Source organism: Pinus tabuliformis, chromosome 5_2, assembly GCF_031772625.1.
Source record: "Pinus tabuliformis cultivar Carrire ecotype Pingquan chromosome 5_2, CPIR1, whole genome shotgun sequence".
NCBI lineage: Eukaryota > Viridiplantae > Streptophyta > Pinopsida > Pinales > Pinaceae > Pinus > Pinus tabuliformis.
The window spans coordinates 901,327,322-901,348,529 of NC_142306.1; the positions used below are offsets into that span (position 1 = coordinate 901,327,322).

The following is a 21,208-nucleotide window of genomic DNA, read 5'->3' on the forward strand; positions in this document are numbered from 1 at the left end:
TGTAAGATCCTAGTTACTATTATTGTGAGAGGAGAAATTAATTATAAAGTCAGCAAACAAGGAGTTCCTAACTTCCTTATAGGCTATTAAAAAGAAAATTTTACATGCATTTATGAAGCAAAGTTTCACCAATGATAAACATTTAGTCATGGAACAATAGAAACCCTACTTAAAATATTTAAATCATGCAAAATATAAATAATCAGCAAAAAAATTACAAAATCTTCCACAATAGCTTTTCTTCAATTCCAGAATAGTGTCTCCATGCAAAAATCACATACAAGAAGAAGAAGTTGCATCCATAAAAGATCACATTGTACCCAAGTAGCGAAAAAGGAAGCAATTTCACACTCTTTTTAGAGAAGTCAATTTCACATGTGTGATGATGAAAAGAGAAGCAAGGAGGAGGCTCTATTTATATGAGCCTTCTCCCTCTCACTTTACAAAGAAACTAATAAAAGCCCTATTAGCAAATTCACTTTTGAGTGTTCTACAAGAATGAGGTTACAAGCAAACCTCATAGCTCAAAAACAAGAAAAATATGCCATAATAGCACACGTGTGGAAACAAATGCTCCAATAGTATGACATCACACTCCAAGTAAAATCAATAAGCCCTCAAAATGCAAGACAAGGCCTGAGGAGTGCTCCATACTCCAAGAAGTCATGTGCAAGCCATCAAAAGTATCTTCATACCAACACACCGTGCCCAAAAGTTCCCTACATCATCCTCACAAGAGGAAAAGGGATGACATGGCATCAAATATCTCAAGCATTATGTGTCTCCAAGGTGATTAAAAGCCCTCCCTTGTCACCTCAAGGATGACCATCACAATTTAGCCTTCGGATCAAGTGATGCCCATCAAACAGTGTTAAGGCTAGCCTAGAGGCATCCTCAGTCCATTGCGCACATCATCAATATCTCCAACACTAAGCATCATGGACGTAGCATTTCAGCATTTGGGAGTCGCTCTGGGTGTCAAGCATAATGTGTAGTCCTCAAATAGCCCAACGCTATGTTCTACTCTAGGTAGGCAATGTTGCACCATCAAAGTCAATCTCTCTTTCTCTTTGCACTGGATAGTACAGCTTTTATTGCTTTGTTGAGGATGTGGGACAATCACCTCTAGAAACCTCTGTTGTTGTGATGTAGACTACTTGACAAAACATCCTCAAGATTAAATGCAAATCAACTATCATTAGGTAATTAAAACCATGGATGCATCATAGTGGACCATACTTAAAGTTAGGGGCACAACCAATACTTCACACAAAGATCACCTTCAAATATCTAACTAGACCAAGTCCTGTATAGGTGTTCCCTCTCTTATGTTTGGGATGGCTAGATGGATAACCTTATTAGGTGTTTCCAACCCCCAAGGGGAAGTGATAGGTCCCAGGTCAACCCATCAGTCCATAGGTGCAAGTGGAGATGGTGGTAATGGAGTGGGCAAGACTTTAGGGCCAGTGGCCATAGCCAAGTGACCAACTAATGGTGGTCCAACATCCTAGGCGTATAGAGGTAAGGAGAGGGCAATGGTGGAGGCATGAGTTACCCTCTTCCTCAACTAGCATTTTCCACCCCTCTGGTGTGTCTTTTACTTTTTTATGATAATGTTTTGATATCGGTACATAGCCGAGGAGCCCAAACTTGCATTTGAGAGATTTAGGATTTAATAACCCTTAAGATGAGGTGATTTAATGCTCATCGGAGTTTGGACAATATAAGTGTTCCCTTTATTGAAATGAGCATCAATTGCCCTAGGAACTAGGTGATAGCTAATGAGCGGGGTAGAGCTCATGCTAGGATTTTGCCCACATGCTAATTTTAGTCCCAGCAAACTTTTGCATTTTTCCTTTTTCTTTTATTATGGCTTTCTTCGCTTTTATCGTTCTTTTAGTTGCATCAACATCCAAGGCAATGGTTTTCCATCCTAGACGCAAGAATGAGGACAATAAGGTGTCAATCCCCATGACCAATGACCACCTGTCTGAAGAATGGATGTGGAATAGAGGGAATGATGGAAAGTGGTAAGTATGGAATATCACGAGCACACCACTTCAATTGGAGCCTCCCTAAGAGTATCCTTCCTGTAACCCTACGGCCTCATAGGAGGTCCCACTGGACTAGGATCAAAGACTAACCACCCCAGGTGAAGTGAGGGAACAAGAAGACAGTCAAGATCGGTCAATCATCCAAATCACCCCTTGATTCATATTAGTATGCCCCAAAACAATACGAAAAGACACATGATTACAAAATGGTTAAAGTACTTGTTGATGGATGGCCCAACTTCCTTTAAGGATGAATGCGAGATCGGAGAAAGAAATATCGTTGGAGCATATATGTCGAGGACCTGATGCCACACAATCAAGCAGGGGTCCTAGGAGGGGTACCTGTTACCCACCATTTTGTGGGTAATATCCCTAGGAGAAACTTTTTCTCCAAGATGGTCCTCAAGCGGCAACTAGTAGCCCTTTGCAGCCATCAGCTAGCTCATTGTGCCATTTCATTGCCACCTGAGCCAGCCATGTGGTCCCTCACCCATCTGTCGTGATTGTATGTTTGAAGGTCGGCCTCCCGAATCTAAAGGTATGCCTTCACATTTTGAAATTGAGTATTGTAGTTTTCTTATCATGGACACTTCTGGGTATGGATTAATGTGGCGATTCAGTAGAAAGAATGGGCTAGGTCTGTGCTTTTGTCCCTTAGGCCCCTTTTAGGAATTAACCTTAGATCCTAGTCCCATGGGATCACTTTTACTGACCATTTGGTTTAAGGGATGTTATTTCATGGGAAACCCCAATTTTGGTTACATGGTCCCGCTCCCTTATCCACTTATATTACTCTCTTTCCATTCATTATTACCCCATCCATCATTTCTCCACCTAAGTCCACATTCCTCCATTGGGTCCACATAGGGTCAGGTCGTCCCTTCCCCTTGCCCACACCTTGGGTCATGGCTTGGAATGAAGCTCGAAGGTTGATGCAACTAAAAAGAAAGTTAAAAGCATATATGGCCACATTCAACAGGAAAAGTACCACAAAATCTGTACTAATGCAACCTAGGGAACCCGACGTAGTGACGCAATGTACCGTCGATGTTGCAGTAGTACAGATGGAGCTGGGAGGTCTTCGTGACAAGATCTCTGCACCAGCCGAGTGACTTGGGGCGAGTCACCAGATTTGTGTTGGGGGCCTGTTGGGAACGGGTTCCCTAGGGTCAATTTTGGGGTTAAAAACCCAAGTTTTGGGGCTAAAGGCCTAAATTTTGTATAAAGAATGTAAAGTCTCCGCATTTTGTGGTCGCGGAGCGCGAAGATGTAAACAGTCAAAAAGGGTTTCCGCCCTTAGTTAAGTAGCTTATGTCGGCTCGATGAGATCCAACCTTGGTCCGCGGACCATGGAATTGTATAAAAAGGGAAGTCTTAGAAGAGCCTAAGGCAATTTTTAGTTCACTTCTTAGTAAGTTTTTGGCAATTGATGTAATGGGTCTGTGAGAGCTAAGAGCAAAGAGTCTTAGCGTAGGAAAGAGGCTTTGCAGCTGAGTGCGCAAAGGCCTAAGGTAGAAATCCGCAGCAGAGTGCGTGGACCCCTGCAGCGGCGTGCGCAGCAAAGTTAGAGTCTATACTGGAGATCTGAAGCAGCATTAAAGAGAATTATTCTAGAGATATTTGTGTATGAGCTATTTTACTTCTATTATAAATGTATGTGGTTATGTTATGTTGAATACTAGGTTTATGATTTAATGCTATATTGATGCACGAATGTATGTGTTTTACTTTGTCATATGAACGCAAGTAAGAATATTTGTTTACGCGAAGATAATCATAATGCATGTTGAAGTTAATCAATACTTAAGCTAACTTGGGTAGACACAGAAGAAAGAAGTAATTACAGAGGCGCGTAAGCGTCTGGATTGCCTATTTAGGGTCAGCAAAGGACGATCGCGGACCTTTGCAAAGGATTCGAAGCCAAATAAGAGAAGTGCATCAATAAGCCCTAAAAGGCTTATAGGTCTGCGCGAAGGAAGGGTTAGTGTATAAAACGACATCACAACTATCTTAGGGTGCGAAAACTTGGTTCCTGCATCCCCCCATACTGCTTCAGGTGAGACTTCAGTCCGCGTTCCGCGGATTGATGCCGAAAGGGCCAGTAGTGTAGTGATTTGCTTAGCTAATTAACACTGAACCTGGGTCAGGGCCCATCAAGCCAACATGCATTATGTTGCACCATTCATGCTGCATTTCTCACTATGATGCACCATGCTGTCACCTACATCATGTTGTATCAAACTTCAGTCCATCCTGGATACAGTCAACAATAGGCCTTCAAAGGTTGTGGTGATCCAAGAGAGGTTCCAGCACTACCACACTAATTCGTGCAACCCTTAATACTCTATGTTGTTGGCTATGGCCGCGGCCTAGCCCAACGGCAAGTCTACACACAGCACCCAACTAACTTGACCTTTGAACAGCTCATCCTAGACAAACTTGTTTGACCTTCACTTTGAGGTTACACCACTGTCAGATCCCATGTTGTCTAGGCTCCTTCTATGACTGCACCTAGTCACCGGGATCCTACACCCAACGTTGTAGCTATGCCAAGACCAATGTTTTAAATCTCCAACTTGGCCGAGGATCGACTCCAACTCGGTATCAACTCGGCCGGTGTTTAGTCAATTTAGTGTTCCTAAATTGATGTCATTAATTGTCAACCCGGGGCTCGTAAGCTGATGAAGTGAAGGTGTACTATATGTACTTAAGCAACCTCTTAGAGCTTTTTGTCGTTTGGGGTGTTGTTTGTGGTTAATTTATCTTCCTAAGATGGAGTGATGTTTTTATAAACAGATGAGTGATAGTGTGTGTAATGTGAATTCTAGATGAGTGAGGGTGTGTGATCAGTGGTTTCTAACTACTTGCTGAAAAGGAAAAGCTTGAAAGAAATAAATAACTTGAAATGAGCTGAAAGCAAAGAACCACTTTCTAATGGCATTAGACACCATTCATGCTGCTGCAAATAAAAGGTAAGAAAATCACTTTAAAAACCAATGATAATGTTTATCTCTTCCTAACTCTCTGCTTCTAACACATAGTACTGTGTAAAACACGATTAGGAAGTAGCTAAAGATGAGTTTAAAAAGTGATCAAAAATGAGAAAAATCTACTTTAAAGACTAGTTATAATGTTCAGCTCTTTCTAACTCTCTGCTTCTATCATATGGTACTATGTAAAGCACGATTAGAAAGTAGTTAAAGATTAGTCTAAAAAGTACTCAAAGCCAGCTGTAATTTATTAGTATTCTGATCTCTAGTTGATAGACAATTTGTGATAAAGAGACCATTCATATGTTAGCAGACAACTTTGAGAAATTAAACTAAAAATCAGCTATGAAAATAAAGTAAAGGCAGCAGCTTTGAATCTGTCAACTGAAACTACCACTAGATATAAAGCAAATACACAAACACACACACAATCCCGGGTTTAAAAACCTGCAGAAAAACAAATCTGATCAGTCAAAATGAATGCTGCAAATGAAATAACAATGAAAGTGAATTAAGCTGTACATGTTTCAAGAAAAGGAAATGCTGAATGGAAAATAAAGAAATAGCAAAAATATAAACATGAAATACTATACAAGGGCAGTCATGAACAGGGGCCCTCCATTCATAATACCCAAAGAAGACTCAAGGATTTGAAAACTTCAGAACAGCACTGTCTTCTATTACTCCATGTGCAGAAAATTACAGTCAAGAGTGCTAGAACAGCACTATTAAAACAGAGTCTTGAAATGCACTAAAATTATAACAAGTTCATAAAACACAGCAACTAAAAAGTAACATTAAGCGTATGCAAACGCTAGTTTTTATAGGCATCTAAACGATTGCCTAATGCGGAAAGCTAGAAACTAAAAATTAACTAATCTGTCATGCGTAATAAAGGTTCAGCGACACGTCATAAGCCTCGTGGATGAGCTGGAGGTTCTGGTCGTTATGGGAATTGAATCCAGAGTTGGATTATGTCTTCCACAACCTGCGTAACACGGACAAGTCACCAGTTGCATTGACGTGACCCAACAGCTTACGTATCACCGTTTAAGCTGCCTTTGTTGACCGTGGATTGACCCTCGTTGACCGGAGGTGTAGATGATGTGGCTGACCGAACTAACAGCACAGGAACCTCGAGCACCTTTATCCCTAAATGCCCATGTGGTTCGTTTTGCAAAATGACACGTGGAACCTTGAGATTAACAAAAAGGCTGCGGAATCATCAGATGGCTGCGGAATCGCTGAATGGCTGCGGAATTGCCAGACAGCTGCGGAATCTCTGTAAATATGTCAAAATCTAAACAAAACAGTCACACATTAACAAAGTTCACTTAATCATGCTTAAAGACATTAAATGTAATGATCTGGGTTGGTTTGCAAGGAAAATGAGGCAAAAGAGAGAGATGAATGAGGGAAAACTGTAGGTAATGATGGATAATCAAGTGCAAAGTAGAGGCTCTACAGCCGGCTCGATTTCAATGACTCGATCGTTGTAAAAAATACATTAAATATTTATCTTTTTTATAAAAAAACATAATTTTAAAGATTTTAAACATAATTTTAAAGATTTTCATTCATGTTTCCAAACACACAGCATTATAATATAGATGGAAGACAACATATGATCAAATCATCAAAGTAGGCTCATGAATATATCCATTATATCAAAATGGCACCCAGTGCATTGTCCAATGGCAATACATAGTCATACATGATCAAAGATTCAAAACAAAAAACACATAACCAAGGAGGCTAGAAATGGCCTCTACAACAAAAGTAAACTATGACCAAACTCCAGTACTAATGGCTAGTAGCTACTGCCAGAGGAGCCAAGATCATGTCCATCAATCTCTGGATCATCATCAGAGTCAGACAAGGGGCCCCATGGCTCCTCATCATCATCATCATCTCCAACTACAACTATAGAAGTGGTACCACTAGCAGACTGTGCAGTAGATGCAAGCTGAGATAGAGAAGATATGCGGTTGTGCTTCTGTCGTGGCTAAGCAAAGGAAGCGCCTGCAACTGGATTCCTTGCTGGCTGTGAGACTGAAGCTGGTAGTATAGGTGGATCGGGATCTGCATTCAACTGAACATCATGTTCAACTGATGCCTTGATATCTAAATCTAAATCAAGATCCTCATCAGGATCAAACTCTGATGGATGACTCTCCACTACCTAATCTGATGTTGGATCAATGTCTTCCAACACAATGGGATCTGAATCAAGTCTTTTGTTCAACGATTGGTTTCATCTGAGCCGAAGGTTGTATTGGACATAGACTAGATCATTTAACCATTTTTGATCCAAACGGTTTCTCTTCTTTGTGTGAATCCTCTCAAAGACAGACCAATTGCGCTCACACCCAGTAGCACTGCAAGTTTGACTCAAAATACGAATTGCAAACTTCTGCAATTCAGGACAATGGCCATGAAAAGCCTCCCACCATTGTGCTGCAAAAAACATAGTAGTGTAATGAGTTAGCTCAACAAAATTACAAATTATATCCAACTTTCAAATTATAAACAATTTAACAAAATTTAAAAAAAAAAAAAAGTAAAACTATTAAGAATTTGAAAATTGAAATTTTTGTTTACCTGGCTCATCTGATTCTCTTGCAATCTTTGCTAGGTTCTTCCCAAAGGTACCCGAGGCATTGCTGAAGGTCGTGACTTGTCGGTGTATCTCCAGCTAATTAGACTCCAATGGGATCATGCGATCAATGCAGTCAATCAGTCCATCTCTGACCTCCCCCCTCAAAGCTCCTGACTCCTTAGCTTTATAATGATACCGTGGGTTCAAAAAATACCCAACTGCATGTATAGGGCGATGGAGTTGATTGTTCCATCTTTTATCAATGATTGCCCAAATGGGCCCATACTTAGCCACTCTATCCTTGTCTGCCCTATTTATTTGCTCCTTTGCTTGATCCATAGCCTCATAAATGAAGCCCATAGCCAACCTTTCCGCATCCACCAACGGCAACACCTTAACTAGTGGCTCAGTAAGCTTCACAATCTCTGTTGCCTTTCTCCCAAAAGTTTCTTCATTAACTTTCTTTTTCAATTCTTTGCCTTCCAGTTTGTTAGACCAATTGCTTTGATTCCATTCATCACTGGAAAACATCTTTTGCAAGTTTCTATTTTGGGAAAGCATAGATTGCAATGTCAAAAAATGAGTAGCAAATCTAGTGATGGCAAGCCTAATAATATCCTTGCCCCCAGTGTGTTTCCTCATGAGGCTCAAAATCCATGAATGGTTGTAGATAAATTTTGTTATGCTTTTGGCATGATCTACAGTGTTTTTGACCCAATCTAATTCTCCAATATCCTCAAGCATGAGGTCTATTCAATGTGCAGCACATGGGGTCCAAAAGATGGTCTTGTGTTTTTCCTCTAACAGTTTACCAGCAAGTACATAGTTAGAGGCATTATCTGTGATGACTTGAACAACATTAGCCACCCCCACCTCCTCAACAACCTCATCCAATAGCTGAAACAACAATTGCCCATCTTTTACCTTATCAGATGCATCAACTGATTTTAAAAACATGGTTTCCCATGGGTAGAAGACAAGAAAGTTTATGATGGTACGGTTTCTTTGATCAGTCCATCCATCTGACATGATGGTACATCCTGTTCTTGCCCATGAGTCCTTGAAATCTTTCAGATATTCATTAATGGAGTCAATTTCTTTCTACAAACGATACCCCCTTAGCTCATGCATAGTAGGGCCTTTGAAGCCTTTTCCAGCAACATGTATGGCATCAAACATAAGCTCATGATATGGTGAACGGGAAGCGTTGAAGGGGATATCAACATCATACCTCCATCTAGCTATGTACTCACAAGTAGTCTCCCTCAATTCTTTCTTCTAATGGTCATCTAAAGTGGGCTGCATTTGACTTTTACTAGCTTGAGGACCATGTGCATTTGATGGAGAGGAGGGAGTGAAATAACTTTTGATAATCATATCACCCTTTTTCATTCTACCCTTTCCCTTATCTTGAATAGAACCAAAAGAGGAAGGAACATATCGGAAAGGGTTGGATGCATCAGTATGAGGGGTAGAGGAAGAACCCTCAAAATCATAATTGGGGTTGGTAGCCATCATTTTTTGTATCTCCCTCTTCCTCCCAATTTCAGCCTCTAACTCTCTTTGCCCAGCCTTATCTTCTTTAAACTTCTCAAAGTTGGCTAACAATTGCTTCCTAATATCCCCAATTTCTGGTGAAGTACATGGAATAATTTGGCCTCTAATCCCCGCTAAGTGTTGTTTCAGCCTATTAATGCCCCCAGGACCTTCCTTAATTTTCCTATGGCAAAATTTTGCAATGCAATTGACTATCAACCATTTAAACATATGCCCAAGCAGGATCTCTCGCTCTAGGTGCCATTTTTTGACTAGGAAATGAAAGCAAACAATCTGAAAATGAAAAAAGAAAAAAAAAAGCATTGATTCAATGTTCATTCCTTTCACAAAAAACACTCTCTAGGCTTTCTAGATATGCACCTAAAATTTAATAAGCAAAAACAGATTTGTAGAGGTGAAAAAAATACCTCCAGGCACAAACTGCCTCCTCAAGCTTGCTCCAAGAATCAACTCCTCAATGCTGCTCCAAATGGCTGCCCAAGAAGCTCCTCACTCCAGCTACAATGCTTGCCCAAGACTCCTCACTGCTGCTCCAAAAACAAACTCAAGAACTACACACTAACTCTCACTGAAGTTCTCACTCAAATGCATGAGATAGTTGTGAGAGAATGAGAGCAATTAAGTGTGTTAAATAGGGTTTGGGAGAGGGGAATGGACCCCAAATAGCATTTAACTAATTTATAAAACACCTTGGAGTCCCCAACACTCAGCTAACAGTTAAAATTTTTTAAAAAACTATGAAAAATCGCATTTTTTTGGGGTTACAGGCCGCATTCATTAACTCGGCCGAGTTATTGCAGAAACGGCCGAGTTGACCGAGTCAGTCATGACTCTGTCAACCGAACTAGGATTTATGCCAAATCATAAATTTTTGGAGTGACTCGGATCAACTCGGCCGAGTCAGAATTTTAAAACAAAGGCCGAGACTGTTCTACCAATGTTATCTAAAATTAATAGACTTCCAAGGCCTACTGCATATACATTCATTCGCAGAGGAAAGTTATCTTGACGACAGATGTGAGATTTGAGGAGGAGAGGGCCTTGAGGAGGTCGAGGGAGGATGATCGAGTAGAGCAGCAGGCTCCTCAGCCGAAGGCCACACCACAAGTACCAAGATCTTCAGGTGGTACACCAGGGTCAGGAGGATCACCTGCTTCTGCGGTGACAGGATCACGGAGTTCAGGATCACAGGGCACAGAGTCTTAGAGTACAGGTTCACCAGAAACCACAAGAGGGGCATCCTCATCAAGAGGAGAGGCACCAGGGGAGGATTTTCCCATACCAATTGAGGCTACTTCAGGGAAGAGGAAACCAAGATGGCTTCGTGAGACCCTGAAGGAAGCACAGGAGACGGTGGGGAGACCCAAGTGGTCAGTTAGGGGGAGAAAACCACCAGAGAGATTGGGTGGCTATGTGGAGGATGTTGCAGAGATTGAGCCAGCTAGCTTCGAGGAGGTTGTGAGCCAACGGATCTGAAGGAATGCCATGGTGGAGGAGTATGCCTCCATCATGAAGAATGATGTGTGGAAGATAGTTTCGAGACATGAGGGGAAGTCAGTGGTGACTACCAGGTGACTATACAAGATCAAACATGTTGCGGATGGAAATGTGGAGAATTTCCAAGCAAGATTTGAGGCACAGGGGTTCTCACAGGTAGAGGGAGTGACTATGAGGAAACCTTCACACCAGTTGCTCGTTATACCTCTATTAGAGCAGTGATCTCTAAAGCAGTTGAGATGGGGTGGAAGATTCACCAGATGGATGTGAAGACTGTCTTTCTCAATGGGGTCATATAGGAGGAGGTGTACATTGAGCATCCACAAGGTTTTGAGGTGTATGGAAGAGAGTCGCATGTGTGTAGGCTTAAGAAAGCCTTACATAAACTGAGGCAGGCGCTAAGAGCATGGTACAAGAGGATTGATGCTTACTTGTAGCAGATGGGTTTCTCGAAGAGTGAGGCAAATCTAAACCTATATTTCATTATGGTTGGTGAAGATCCACTCATTCTAGTTTTGTATGTGGATGATTTGTTTATTACAGGAGAGGAGAGACTCATTCAACACTGCAAGAGGGACATTATGTAACGAACAAAGTTCGTATTCTCAGAGGAATGCTCTGATACCAATGTAACGAACAAAGTTCGTATACGCAGCGGAGTAATCTTCAAAATACTTGGAAGATGTAAACATCCATATTAGGACTAGTAATTGTATATAGAATAGTATATAAAGAATTGATGTGATATGAGATGATTTGATTACAACTAAGGGTCCTGTATATATACCTAGGCAGGTACCCTTTCACGAATGGCCATGTCTTTAGAGACATGCCTTCTCATTAACTAGTCACTAGCTAATTAATCCTTAATTATGATTTTATTGTTTACATTATTTTTTATTATTTTTCTAATATTCATAACATTGCCTTCATCTTCAAAAAGATTTGTCCTCAAAGCTTATTCCTAACAAGGCGTGTTATCTATTTCTTTGTCTTGTAAACTATCTGCATCTTTCAATACTCTTTGAGTTATCTTCGTTGACACAAGATGATAAGATCCTTGGAGTGATAAATAAAATTGTCGAACTAAGAAGCGATCTAACCATCCTAAGTCAAGCTTCTGTGGAATCTTTCAATTACTAGAAACTTGTGATGAATTGTTATCGCTGGACTGAATTGTGCACAATTTAGTATTCTTGAGAAAATAAGTTTATTGTTTATGTTCTGAGTGATATAGATTCGTAGATTGATTGAGGTGTCTATTCTTGTGATTCGTATGTAGATAAGGAGTTCTTCTTGTTTGACCTTCCCTTAACATGTGTGTGGTAATTTCTTCATTTACTTTAGGTACTGATGTAGTTGAGTTGGTTATAGAATCTTCACTTGAAATCTTTGACGTTTGAACTACAATAGCTAAATATGTTTTAACTTCTAGTGGTTTCTCATCTTCTTGAGTTGTGATATTGATTGGATCAGTATTTGCTCTTTTATCTTCAACTTGGACTATTGATTGAAGACTTCAATACTTCTTCTTGAGTAAGTTGTTTTAACTTGTCATTTAGTGACTTCTTGCCACTTTTAAGCTTCTCTATTTGCGTAAAAAGGTTAGGGTTATGATTCCTTAGACATAGAAGCTCTTCGCTATTTGGATTGTTGACTTTATTATTAGTATCCTTCTCATCTTTTAAATCTTTTATTTGCTCTAATAATCTTTGATTAAGGGCTTTTAAATGCAAATTTTCTTCTTCCTTTTCTGACAGATTCTTGTTGATTCTCTTCTCGAGACATTCATTTTCTTCTTCTAATTTTTTCCTTGCATCTTTGGACTTCTTGACCTTCTCAAGTAATTTTTTATTATGGTCCCTTTGACACCAAATTTCTCTGTTACTTTATGTCGATTCTTCGTAAAATAGATCTTCAAGGTCTTTATATTTCTTTTCTGATGCTTTATTTTTTTGCTTCTTGTTGATTCTCTTCTCGAAACATTCATTTTCTTCTTCTAATTTTTTCCTTGCATCTTTGGACTTCTTGACCTTCTCAAGTAATTTTTTATTATGGTCCCTTTGACACCAAATTTCTCTGTTACTTTATGTCGATTCTTCGTAAAATAGATCTTCAAGGTCTTTATATTTCTTTTCTGATGCTTTATTTTTTTGCTTAAGTTCCACGAGCTATTCTTTTAATCTTTTAATTTGTGTATGTGGATTACCTTGATATTCTTCCAAAGTAAACAATTTTCTACATGTTGGACAAAATATTGTGCGATTTTTAAAAATCAAGGAATACTGATATTTTGCTCAACAAAACAGGGATCTGGTCCAAAATGTAGAATTTTGTATGGAATACATAACTCCTTCATTCACCTTCAAATTAGACTCTATTTATATGAGCTTGAAAAAAATGTATTCTACTTTTACTTTTCCCCAATTAACCTTTTATACTTTTTTGAAGTGTCCCTTTTTCTTTAATGAACTTGAACAATTTTATCGATTCCCTTTATTAACTTTTTCGAATTAACTTGAGATATATTTTGAATCCTTGTAAGATCGTATAGCTTGGTAATTCCCACCACCCCCTTTTTTATTTGATAATTCTTTTTTCTCCAAAATTTAATGAAAATAATATTTTCTTCATGAATTTCCTTAAAAAAAACTTTATGAGGTATTCCTCCTCTTAGCTCCACTTTTTAAAAGAAACTTCACCTTATATTTAATATTATTTTTTTATATCTTAACCCTTTTATATTCTTTAGGGGCCTTAATCAAATCCTTCACCTTATTTATTAAATATATAAGTATAATAATAATTCCTATATATAGCTATCACTCAAGCTATATATGCACCGTGTATTGTATTATTCACCCTCGATTGTGATAATGCTCCAACCAATCTTTAAGTTTCTTTTAATTTTAAACTATTCACGCGAATTCCAGTTGCGACCTTTGAGATATCTTACACTAATTTCGTCGCTATACCCTCAGTGTTAATCTTGATAATGATGCGTTACAAAAAAATATCATTAATGGTAACCAACAGAATTTCTGGTCGTGATGTTTGATACTTTTTTAGGTTAATTTTATTGGTGTACCCTCAATGTTAACTTTAAAAACGAGAGAGTAGTTAGCTCCCTATTCATAACAACTGAACCCAACTTCTTTAGACAATTCTTCATTGCTTGGCGTTGGCAGCGAAAACAGAGATTCGATCTTTATTTGTTTGTATTTTTTTTCCTTTACGCGTTTTCAAGCTGCAAGATTTGCAACTAGTTCAGTCGCAGCTACCGACTGGGCGGCAACTGGTTCAGTTGCGGCTAGCGGCGTGGGAGAAGAAGAAGGAGATTTGTCGGCGGCGGTTGTGCAGTCAGTCGATGGCCCGTCAGCGTGGCCTTGGTGTGTTGGCGGCGGACGGAGGTTGTGGCAACAGCGGCTGCTGCTCTCGTTTTTTGTTTTCGTTGTTCTATTTTATATAACTTTTATATATCTATATATATATATATTGTTTATGTAGTATTTTTCTAAATAATTTTTTTTTTAATCTCCGTTATATATATATTTTTTTGTTAATACACATTTTTAATTTTTTATAGATTCTATTTTTTTTAATCTTTGTTTTTTATAACCTTTTTTCCTTCTGCTTCCTCTATTTTTATTTTTAATATATTTTTTTCCCTTTTTTTAATTATAATTTTTTTAATATATATATATATATATATATATATATATATATATATATATATATATATTTTCCAATAGCCAAAGGCCTAATGATGAATCCAAAAGAATGGAGAACCTCCAGCTATGTAGCGAAACGCTTGAATTTGTGACGGCAAATAGGTTGACGAAGATTGATGGCCAAAGGTTAGGATCTGCCAACGTGGCTCTAATACCAATGTAAAGAACAAGTTTCATATTATCAGAGGAATTCTTTGATACCAATGTAACGAATAAGGTTCGTATACGCAGTGGAGTTATCTTCATAATACTTGGAAGATGTAAACATCCATAGTAGGACAAGTAATTGTACATAGAATAGTTTATGAAGAATTGATGTGATATGAGATGATTTGATTACAACTGAGGGTCCTGTATATATATCTAGGCAGGTACCCTTTCACGAATGGCCATGTCTTTAGAGACATGCCTTTTCACTAACTAATCACAAGCTAATTAATCCTTAATTATGATTATTATTGTTTACTTTATTTTTTATTATTTTTCTATAAATTATGTTCATAACAGCTTGCTTCAGAGTTTGACATGACCGATATGGGTTTGATGCACTACTTTTTGGCATTGGAGATTTAGCAAGACGATGGGCATATCTTCATGGGCCAAGGCAGATATGTAGGGGACATACTAAGGAGATTTCGTATGGAGGATTGCAGGCATATGGCTACTCCGATGATCACCAACTGGAAGAAGTTGCATGCTTCAGATTCTGAGTTGGTGAACCCCACTATGTATTGTTCAGTTCATTGGTTCGTTGATGTACCTAGTCAACACTAGGCTAAATATCTGTTTCGCAATCAACACATTGAGTCAATTTATGATGGAGCCCAGGAATGTGCACTAGGCGGCTGCGAAACATGTACTACTATACCTAGGCACAGTGGACTATGGTCTAGACTATATCTATGGGGGTGGAGTCAGGTTGACAAGATCTACAGCCTTAGATTGGGCTGGCAGTGCTAGTGACTGGAAGAGTACTTTTGGATGTTGTTTTAGATTGGCTTCGGCATTTGTGTTGTGGTTCCGAAGGAAACAGAGATCAGTGGCAATGACTTCCGCAAAGGTTGAGTACATTGCAGCCAGTCAAACCAGTTGCGAGGCTATTTGGCTTCGCAAGTTGTTGTCTGGGTTATTTGGTCAGAGGCTGAGACTGACTAGGATATATTGTGATAATCATAATTGCATTAAACTCAAGGAGAATCCAGTATTTCATGATCGGTTAAAGCACAAAGAGATCATCCAGGATTGGGTTCAGAGAAGAGTAGTGAAGCTTCAATGCAAATCTACTAAGGAGCAGGTTGCAGACATTCTCAACAAGTCATTGCCAAGGGGCAAACATGTGTATCTCAAAGACAAGTTGGAGTGGTGAGAACACCTTCCTCGGTAAGAGGGAGTAGTGAGAAAAGGTATAAAGGATATGTTTCCTAGTGCTTTTGCCTTTTGCCTAGGAAAACACATGAAAACACCTTTTTAGTAAGTGACTATATGAGTTATTAAAGTCATGTGACTTAAAAGTCACTTTGAGGTACTTTAGTACTATGTACTTTATTTTATATTATTAAAGTCACTTTACGTTTTTAAGTTGACTTAAAGTCACATTTATGAGGTACTTTAGTACTATGTACTTTCTATTATTAAAGTCACTTTATGTTTTTAAATTGACTTTATGTGAAAAGGGTATAAGAATAACATTAAAGTGACTAAGAAGTTCATTAATGAGAGGGGACACATGAAAAACGGGGTCAAGTGAAGATTAGATCTCCACCATTGATCTATGAGAGTTGAGATCTAATCTCAGCCATAGATCAAAAGGGTCAGGGTTTCTCCTCATTATGAGAGACTAAAAAGGGCAAAAGGCAAAGTGAGCTCATTATTCTTCATGTGCATTTGTGGAAGAAGAGGACCAAGGAGAGAACAGAGGCCGTGAGAGCTATTTTGCAGGAGAGGAGATAACTTATAGCAAGAGGAACAGGCCCGAATTCTCAAGCAATACTATAGCACGCAGTCCAAGGAGAAATTAGGAGCTGGCACATAGATCTGTAGCGAAGTTTTTGTGGGGATAAGAAAGAGCCTCAGTGAGAATTTCGGGGAGACTAAGTGTTGTCTGAAGCACACATTTCTAGAAGTGAAATTCTGCTACACAGGCCCGCAAATCGAGGAGAACTGTCAGGGTTGATAGCACACAGTTCAAGGCTGAAGAAGGCAGTCTGACTGCACTAACTTTGAGGCAGAATTTGTGGAGAAAATTGTTAAATAGAGGTCGATTTTCTGAGCAAGGAAAGTCAAATTGTGATCCGAATTCCAAGGCAATCAGAGGTCCTAAGCAGAGGCACGATTTTCCAGAACTGTGGCTCGAGTTTCAAGGAGAAACAGGGTAGAGATAAGTACCCTGAGTTGTCTTTGTAATGTTGTAAACAATTCTCTGAGAAAATCAAAAATAAAATCCCCTTCACACTGGTTTTCCCCTTGTGGGTTTTTCCAGGGTCTATGTTTGACCAAAGATAAGTGTTTCATTTTATGTGTGAATGCTTGCCTTGAAAGTTTTATATCAGCTGAAAAGATAAAGGAACACAAAGTAGAGGTAGCTCCTGTGTTTTAATTGCTTTTACATTTAAGTTTACATATCAGCTATGTGAAATGGGTTGTGGGCATTAAACCTTATGCAAAGAAAATTGAAACCGGGTTGGGGCCACTGGAAATCAAAAATTTTCTACACAACTAAGGTGCTAGTGGGTATCCTTTCTTAGTTACGCAAACTAACAGGTTATGATTGGAACTTTACACTACATGGGTGTTAGATTTTGTTGTAACATTTTAGCATTGTTCCCAAAGATAAAGTTCATTTCTTGGGGACATTCTTTGAAGAAGGTTTTGTCTTGAAGATATTATTCTCATCTGGTGACTTCAGATTTGATAACTTGTTGATTTTGGAGATGAATATAGCAAGCAAACACTTGAAGAACTGACCTTGGTGACTCCACATTTCAGATTTTGGGATATAAGTATTATGGTATGCATGCAATTTCAAATTTCATCCCTTTAGATTGAAGAAATATGGAAAACTTAGATCTAGATTTGTATCCGGCATTTGATTTTTCAAATGTCACAAGATATCCATGACTTTCATGAGTTGATGAAACATTTGATAATTATGGTTTCAGTTTCCATAGAGATATTTATTCAGCGATAAGACATATTACATCCTTCATTAAAGTTATGTTGATTCTCGGTGTTAGTCATGATGATATAGTGATGAAATTTTTTGCATCTACTTTTGATGGTAATGCCATGGATTGGTTCTTGGATTTAGAAAAGGATAATTAGATCTCTTCATTTGCAGGTTTGATCCATATATTTTTCTTGCATTCGGAGTTTACCCCTCTTGTAGCAAGGGTACTCCAAAACTTTTAGCCATGCCATATAAGCCCAAAGGATGTGCCTTACAGCCTTGTAAAGCCATGTGGGTGTATATTATCTTGTGAAATTGACCCTTAGATCCTCATTGGTGTGGATAGTCATGGCTATTTCTTGTGTTATTTGTTTCATGATATGTCTGCCTATGTGGCATTGCTGACTTCCCCCTGATGGGCTGTAACTCCCTACCTTGATAGGTATTCTTATACCCTAAGATGGTGTGCAGGGATCATGAAATGGGCATTGCTAGGAATCAAGCTTTAAGGGAGCACTTGCAACCTGTAAAGGTAATCACCATATGCACTTTTCCCTGACATTATCCCTTTTGATCCCAGTGCATCCCCCTACTGCACATGTGCCATGTGTCTTACGTATTTTGCACTCCCCTTTGGCCTTGGCCTTACATCCTAATAGTCTCACAGTTCTTAATGCATTTGCATCTCCCGAGGCATCGTGCTACAAGTATTGAGGCAAAGAATGTGTCCATTTTATTCTCTTTGTCTAAATGAACAACTTGTCTTTCGAGGCAGTCAAAACACCCTCACAAAACTCTAGTTACAACAGTGGACCCAGTTTCGGGGCAAAAGGGATTTCTACGCGGGATTGCAAGCAAGAGAATTTGAGGCCAAGTGATGAAGTGGACAAGGAAGGTATGGCAAGCTACTTATTTTGTGGGAGACCAAGGAGGATATTTTGAAGAGCTTCATCTATAAATATAGGCCTTCTCCTCCTTGGCAAATCATTGTGATCTTGTTGAGCTATCTAGTAAAATGTGAATTTTTTCATAACACAAAAGGGTTTACATTGTGTTCTTGTGCTCATTGGTAAGGTCTTTGATAGCACTAATATCTCCAATTAAGTCCTTTGAGTTGCAAGCCCACTAACAACTATTTTCAGTCCCCAGAAGTTGCCCTCTGCATGCTAGTCTGCCACACTCTTCAGAAATACCAAAGTTACAGGTTTGAACAGCAAGTATTTTGTTTTCTTATAGCCATATAGAATACGTATAACAGCTCTATTTTTTCTTCTATTGTGGTAAGAAGCTATCATACTCAATTTGTGGAATTTTCAAGTTTATTTTCCTAGCATATTGAGTACCTTTCCATTGCTAGTCTGCAATATTAGTTTGTAGTTACATCATTAATCAGATCAGAATTTAGCTATTTAACTAACTCCTACCTCTTCCATATACTTCATCTAGGCATTGGTCTATTATTTCTTTGGTTGAGTTGTCGAGTGTAGCGATATCGCCCGTGGCATTTAGTGGGAGTTGGTCTAAATCAAGAGGAATACATTGAGGTGACATTGGGTGTACTCCTAAAAATGCTTACCATGTAGCAGTCTTAATTGAACCTTGCCAACATGAACCTTGGGTGTCTTGTGTTCCCAATCGTGGCGAGTTCAAATCTCCGGAGACATGATATAATTTGGAATATTGTGTTCTACTTGGTGAAATAGAGGCAGCTGTATTACGAAGTTACCAATTCCACTGGGTGGACTAATTAACCATTTCTTTCAAAAAAAAACAGCCATCAAAATGGTCCAAGAATAAAGTACTTGAAATTTGGCATAGAACATCTAAGCCTTCTAGGCTCCGCCGATACTGTATCCCATCTTATAGACCTCATATTGATCACCTTGGGCCATAATCATTGAATATCCTTTAGATGAGTTTAGGGAAACTTCCCTTGTGGTCAAATACCAATAAAGAGCAGCAGAAAGGTTGCTGAAGTGACAGTGGCAACCCTTTCTCTTGTTACCCTTCGGTCTAATTCCGCCTAGTAGGGTTTTGCACTAGGCCTGCTAGATTTTGCAGCAACAGTCACAACTTCCATTTTAGGAAATATTGGGGAGTTTACACACTCTTGGAAAGTCGGAACTGTAGGCTGTTTTCCTGCTTGAGTAGAAAATGGATGAACCCATGCAGGTTTTCTTGTGAGTGATTATGAAATACAAATTACAGCCCTATATATATCTATGCAATCCAAAACCCTACTTACAAGTCTCCAATCAAAATGGTAACATGTGTTCTTACCTTTTTACCATATCCACTTTCATAACAATCTCCAACAAGCTTCATGTTTAGGCTGGTATTCTCATAACATGCATCCCACGCAGTTGGTTCATGTGCCAATACAAACTTCTCAATACAGTTAATGAATGGAAAGTGCTGTTCCTGCATGTATAATGATAATTGATAAGCAACGGCAGTAAGAGCCACCATTAATTATATTTAAAACATGTTGACATATACCTACTATGCTTCTAACATCCATCTACCCTTATTTTGATTAGTAGACTTGTCATTTTACAAGAACTAAACCAAATTAGAATTATATTCTGATTTATGTAAAATAGAAGAAAGGCAAGTGTGTTATTTGTATGCACTGCATGCTAGTGTATATTGCACCCTTGAATTCTGATATAATGTGTCATTAAGACCTCGAGTCAAACAGGATAAGAAAGGAACTTGGATTTTGCCCATAATGAAAGAGGGAAAACAGAAATGCTTTTTTAACCCAAGAGCTTATGCTTATTATAATCTTATTGTTTTCATAGATCGATTTCAAAGATAGAGATAAAAATGTATATTTGTGTATATTACAAGCATACAAATAGTTTTATTAACTTTAGATATTTGAGAATGTATATATTGTACTTTACTGCTGGAATTTTGCTGTTCCGATGTGAAAGGGTTCGCTTTATTTGTGTTAATTCCTAGTCTTCTAGGCTTTTATAGAAAACCAGAGGATTTTGCTAGCTGCAAATAATAAAAAGCACAAATATAGCATATTACTAATTAGTGAACGCAATTATGCAGTAACCCCTATTTCTGTAAAGAAACTAATAGTGTGAGTTTCTTATTAATTGGTTATTATGGTTATGCTTGTTTGGCTAACTTAAGATTACTCCATCAACAATTTTGAGAAGCCCATCCAGATGAATGGGCACGGGAAACCATGCATGAGGTATCTTTTCCTAACTTGAGAGATCTATCCATCCAAAACAATATGACGAAAGTTATATTGAAATGTGGCAGCGTGGAATATTGTTGCGGAGTTCTCAATTCAACCTCATAAACTACCGGTGCGTTATAATATCAACCATTTGCAGTCTCGACTCTCACCATAACAAGAAGCAGTTATGATTCTATAGATATGCTTTTATGGAGTTTTATGATTGTAATTAAGGTATTTTCAGGATCATGTAGTGAAGGGATGTATGTAGGATTAGAAGACTTAAGTTCCTGCATGAATTAAACATGTAGAAATGTTTAAAAAATAATCAAAGAGATGTTGCAAATTTATCTGAATAGTAACCTATCCAATACACAAGGTCATTTAAGCAAGGACTGGATTACCAGAATCA

At 38.6% G+C, this 21,208-nt stretch overlaps 1 protein-coding gene across 1 annotated transcript in view; it reads right to left on the minus strand.

Moving 5' to 3' along the window:
- Window positions 1-20,063, minus strand: part of LOC149162229 (gamma-interferon-responsive lysosomal thiol protein-like) — a 101,881-nt gene extending 81,818 nt beyond the window's left edge. The window contains exon 1 of the mRNA XM_089435124.1: window positions 19,875-20,063. Within this exon, the coding sequence (XP_089291250.1) occupies window positions 19,875-20,063 (189 nt within the window). The remainder of the gene's footprint in view (window positions 1-19,874) is intronic.
- Between the last annotated feature and the right edge of the window lie 1,145 nt (window positions 20,064-21,208).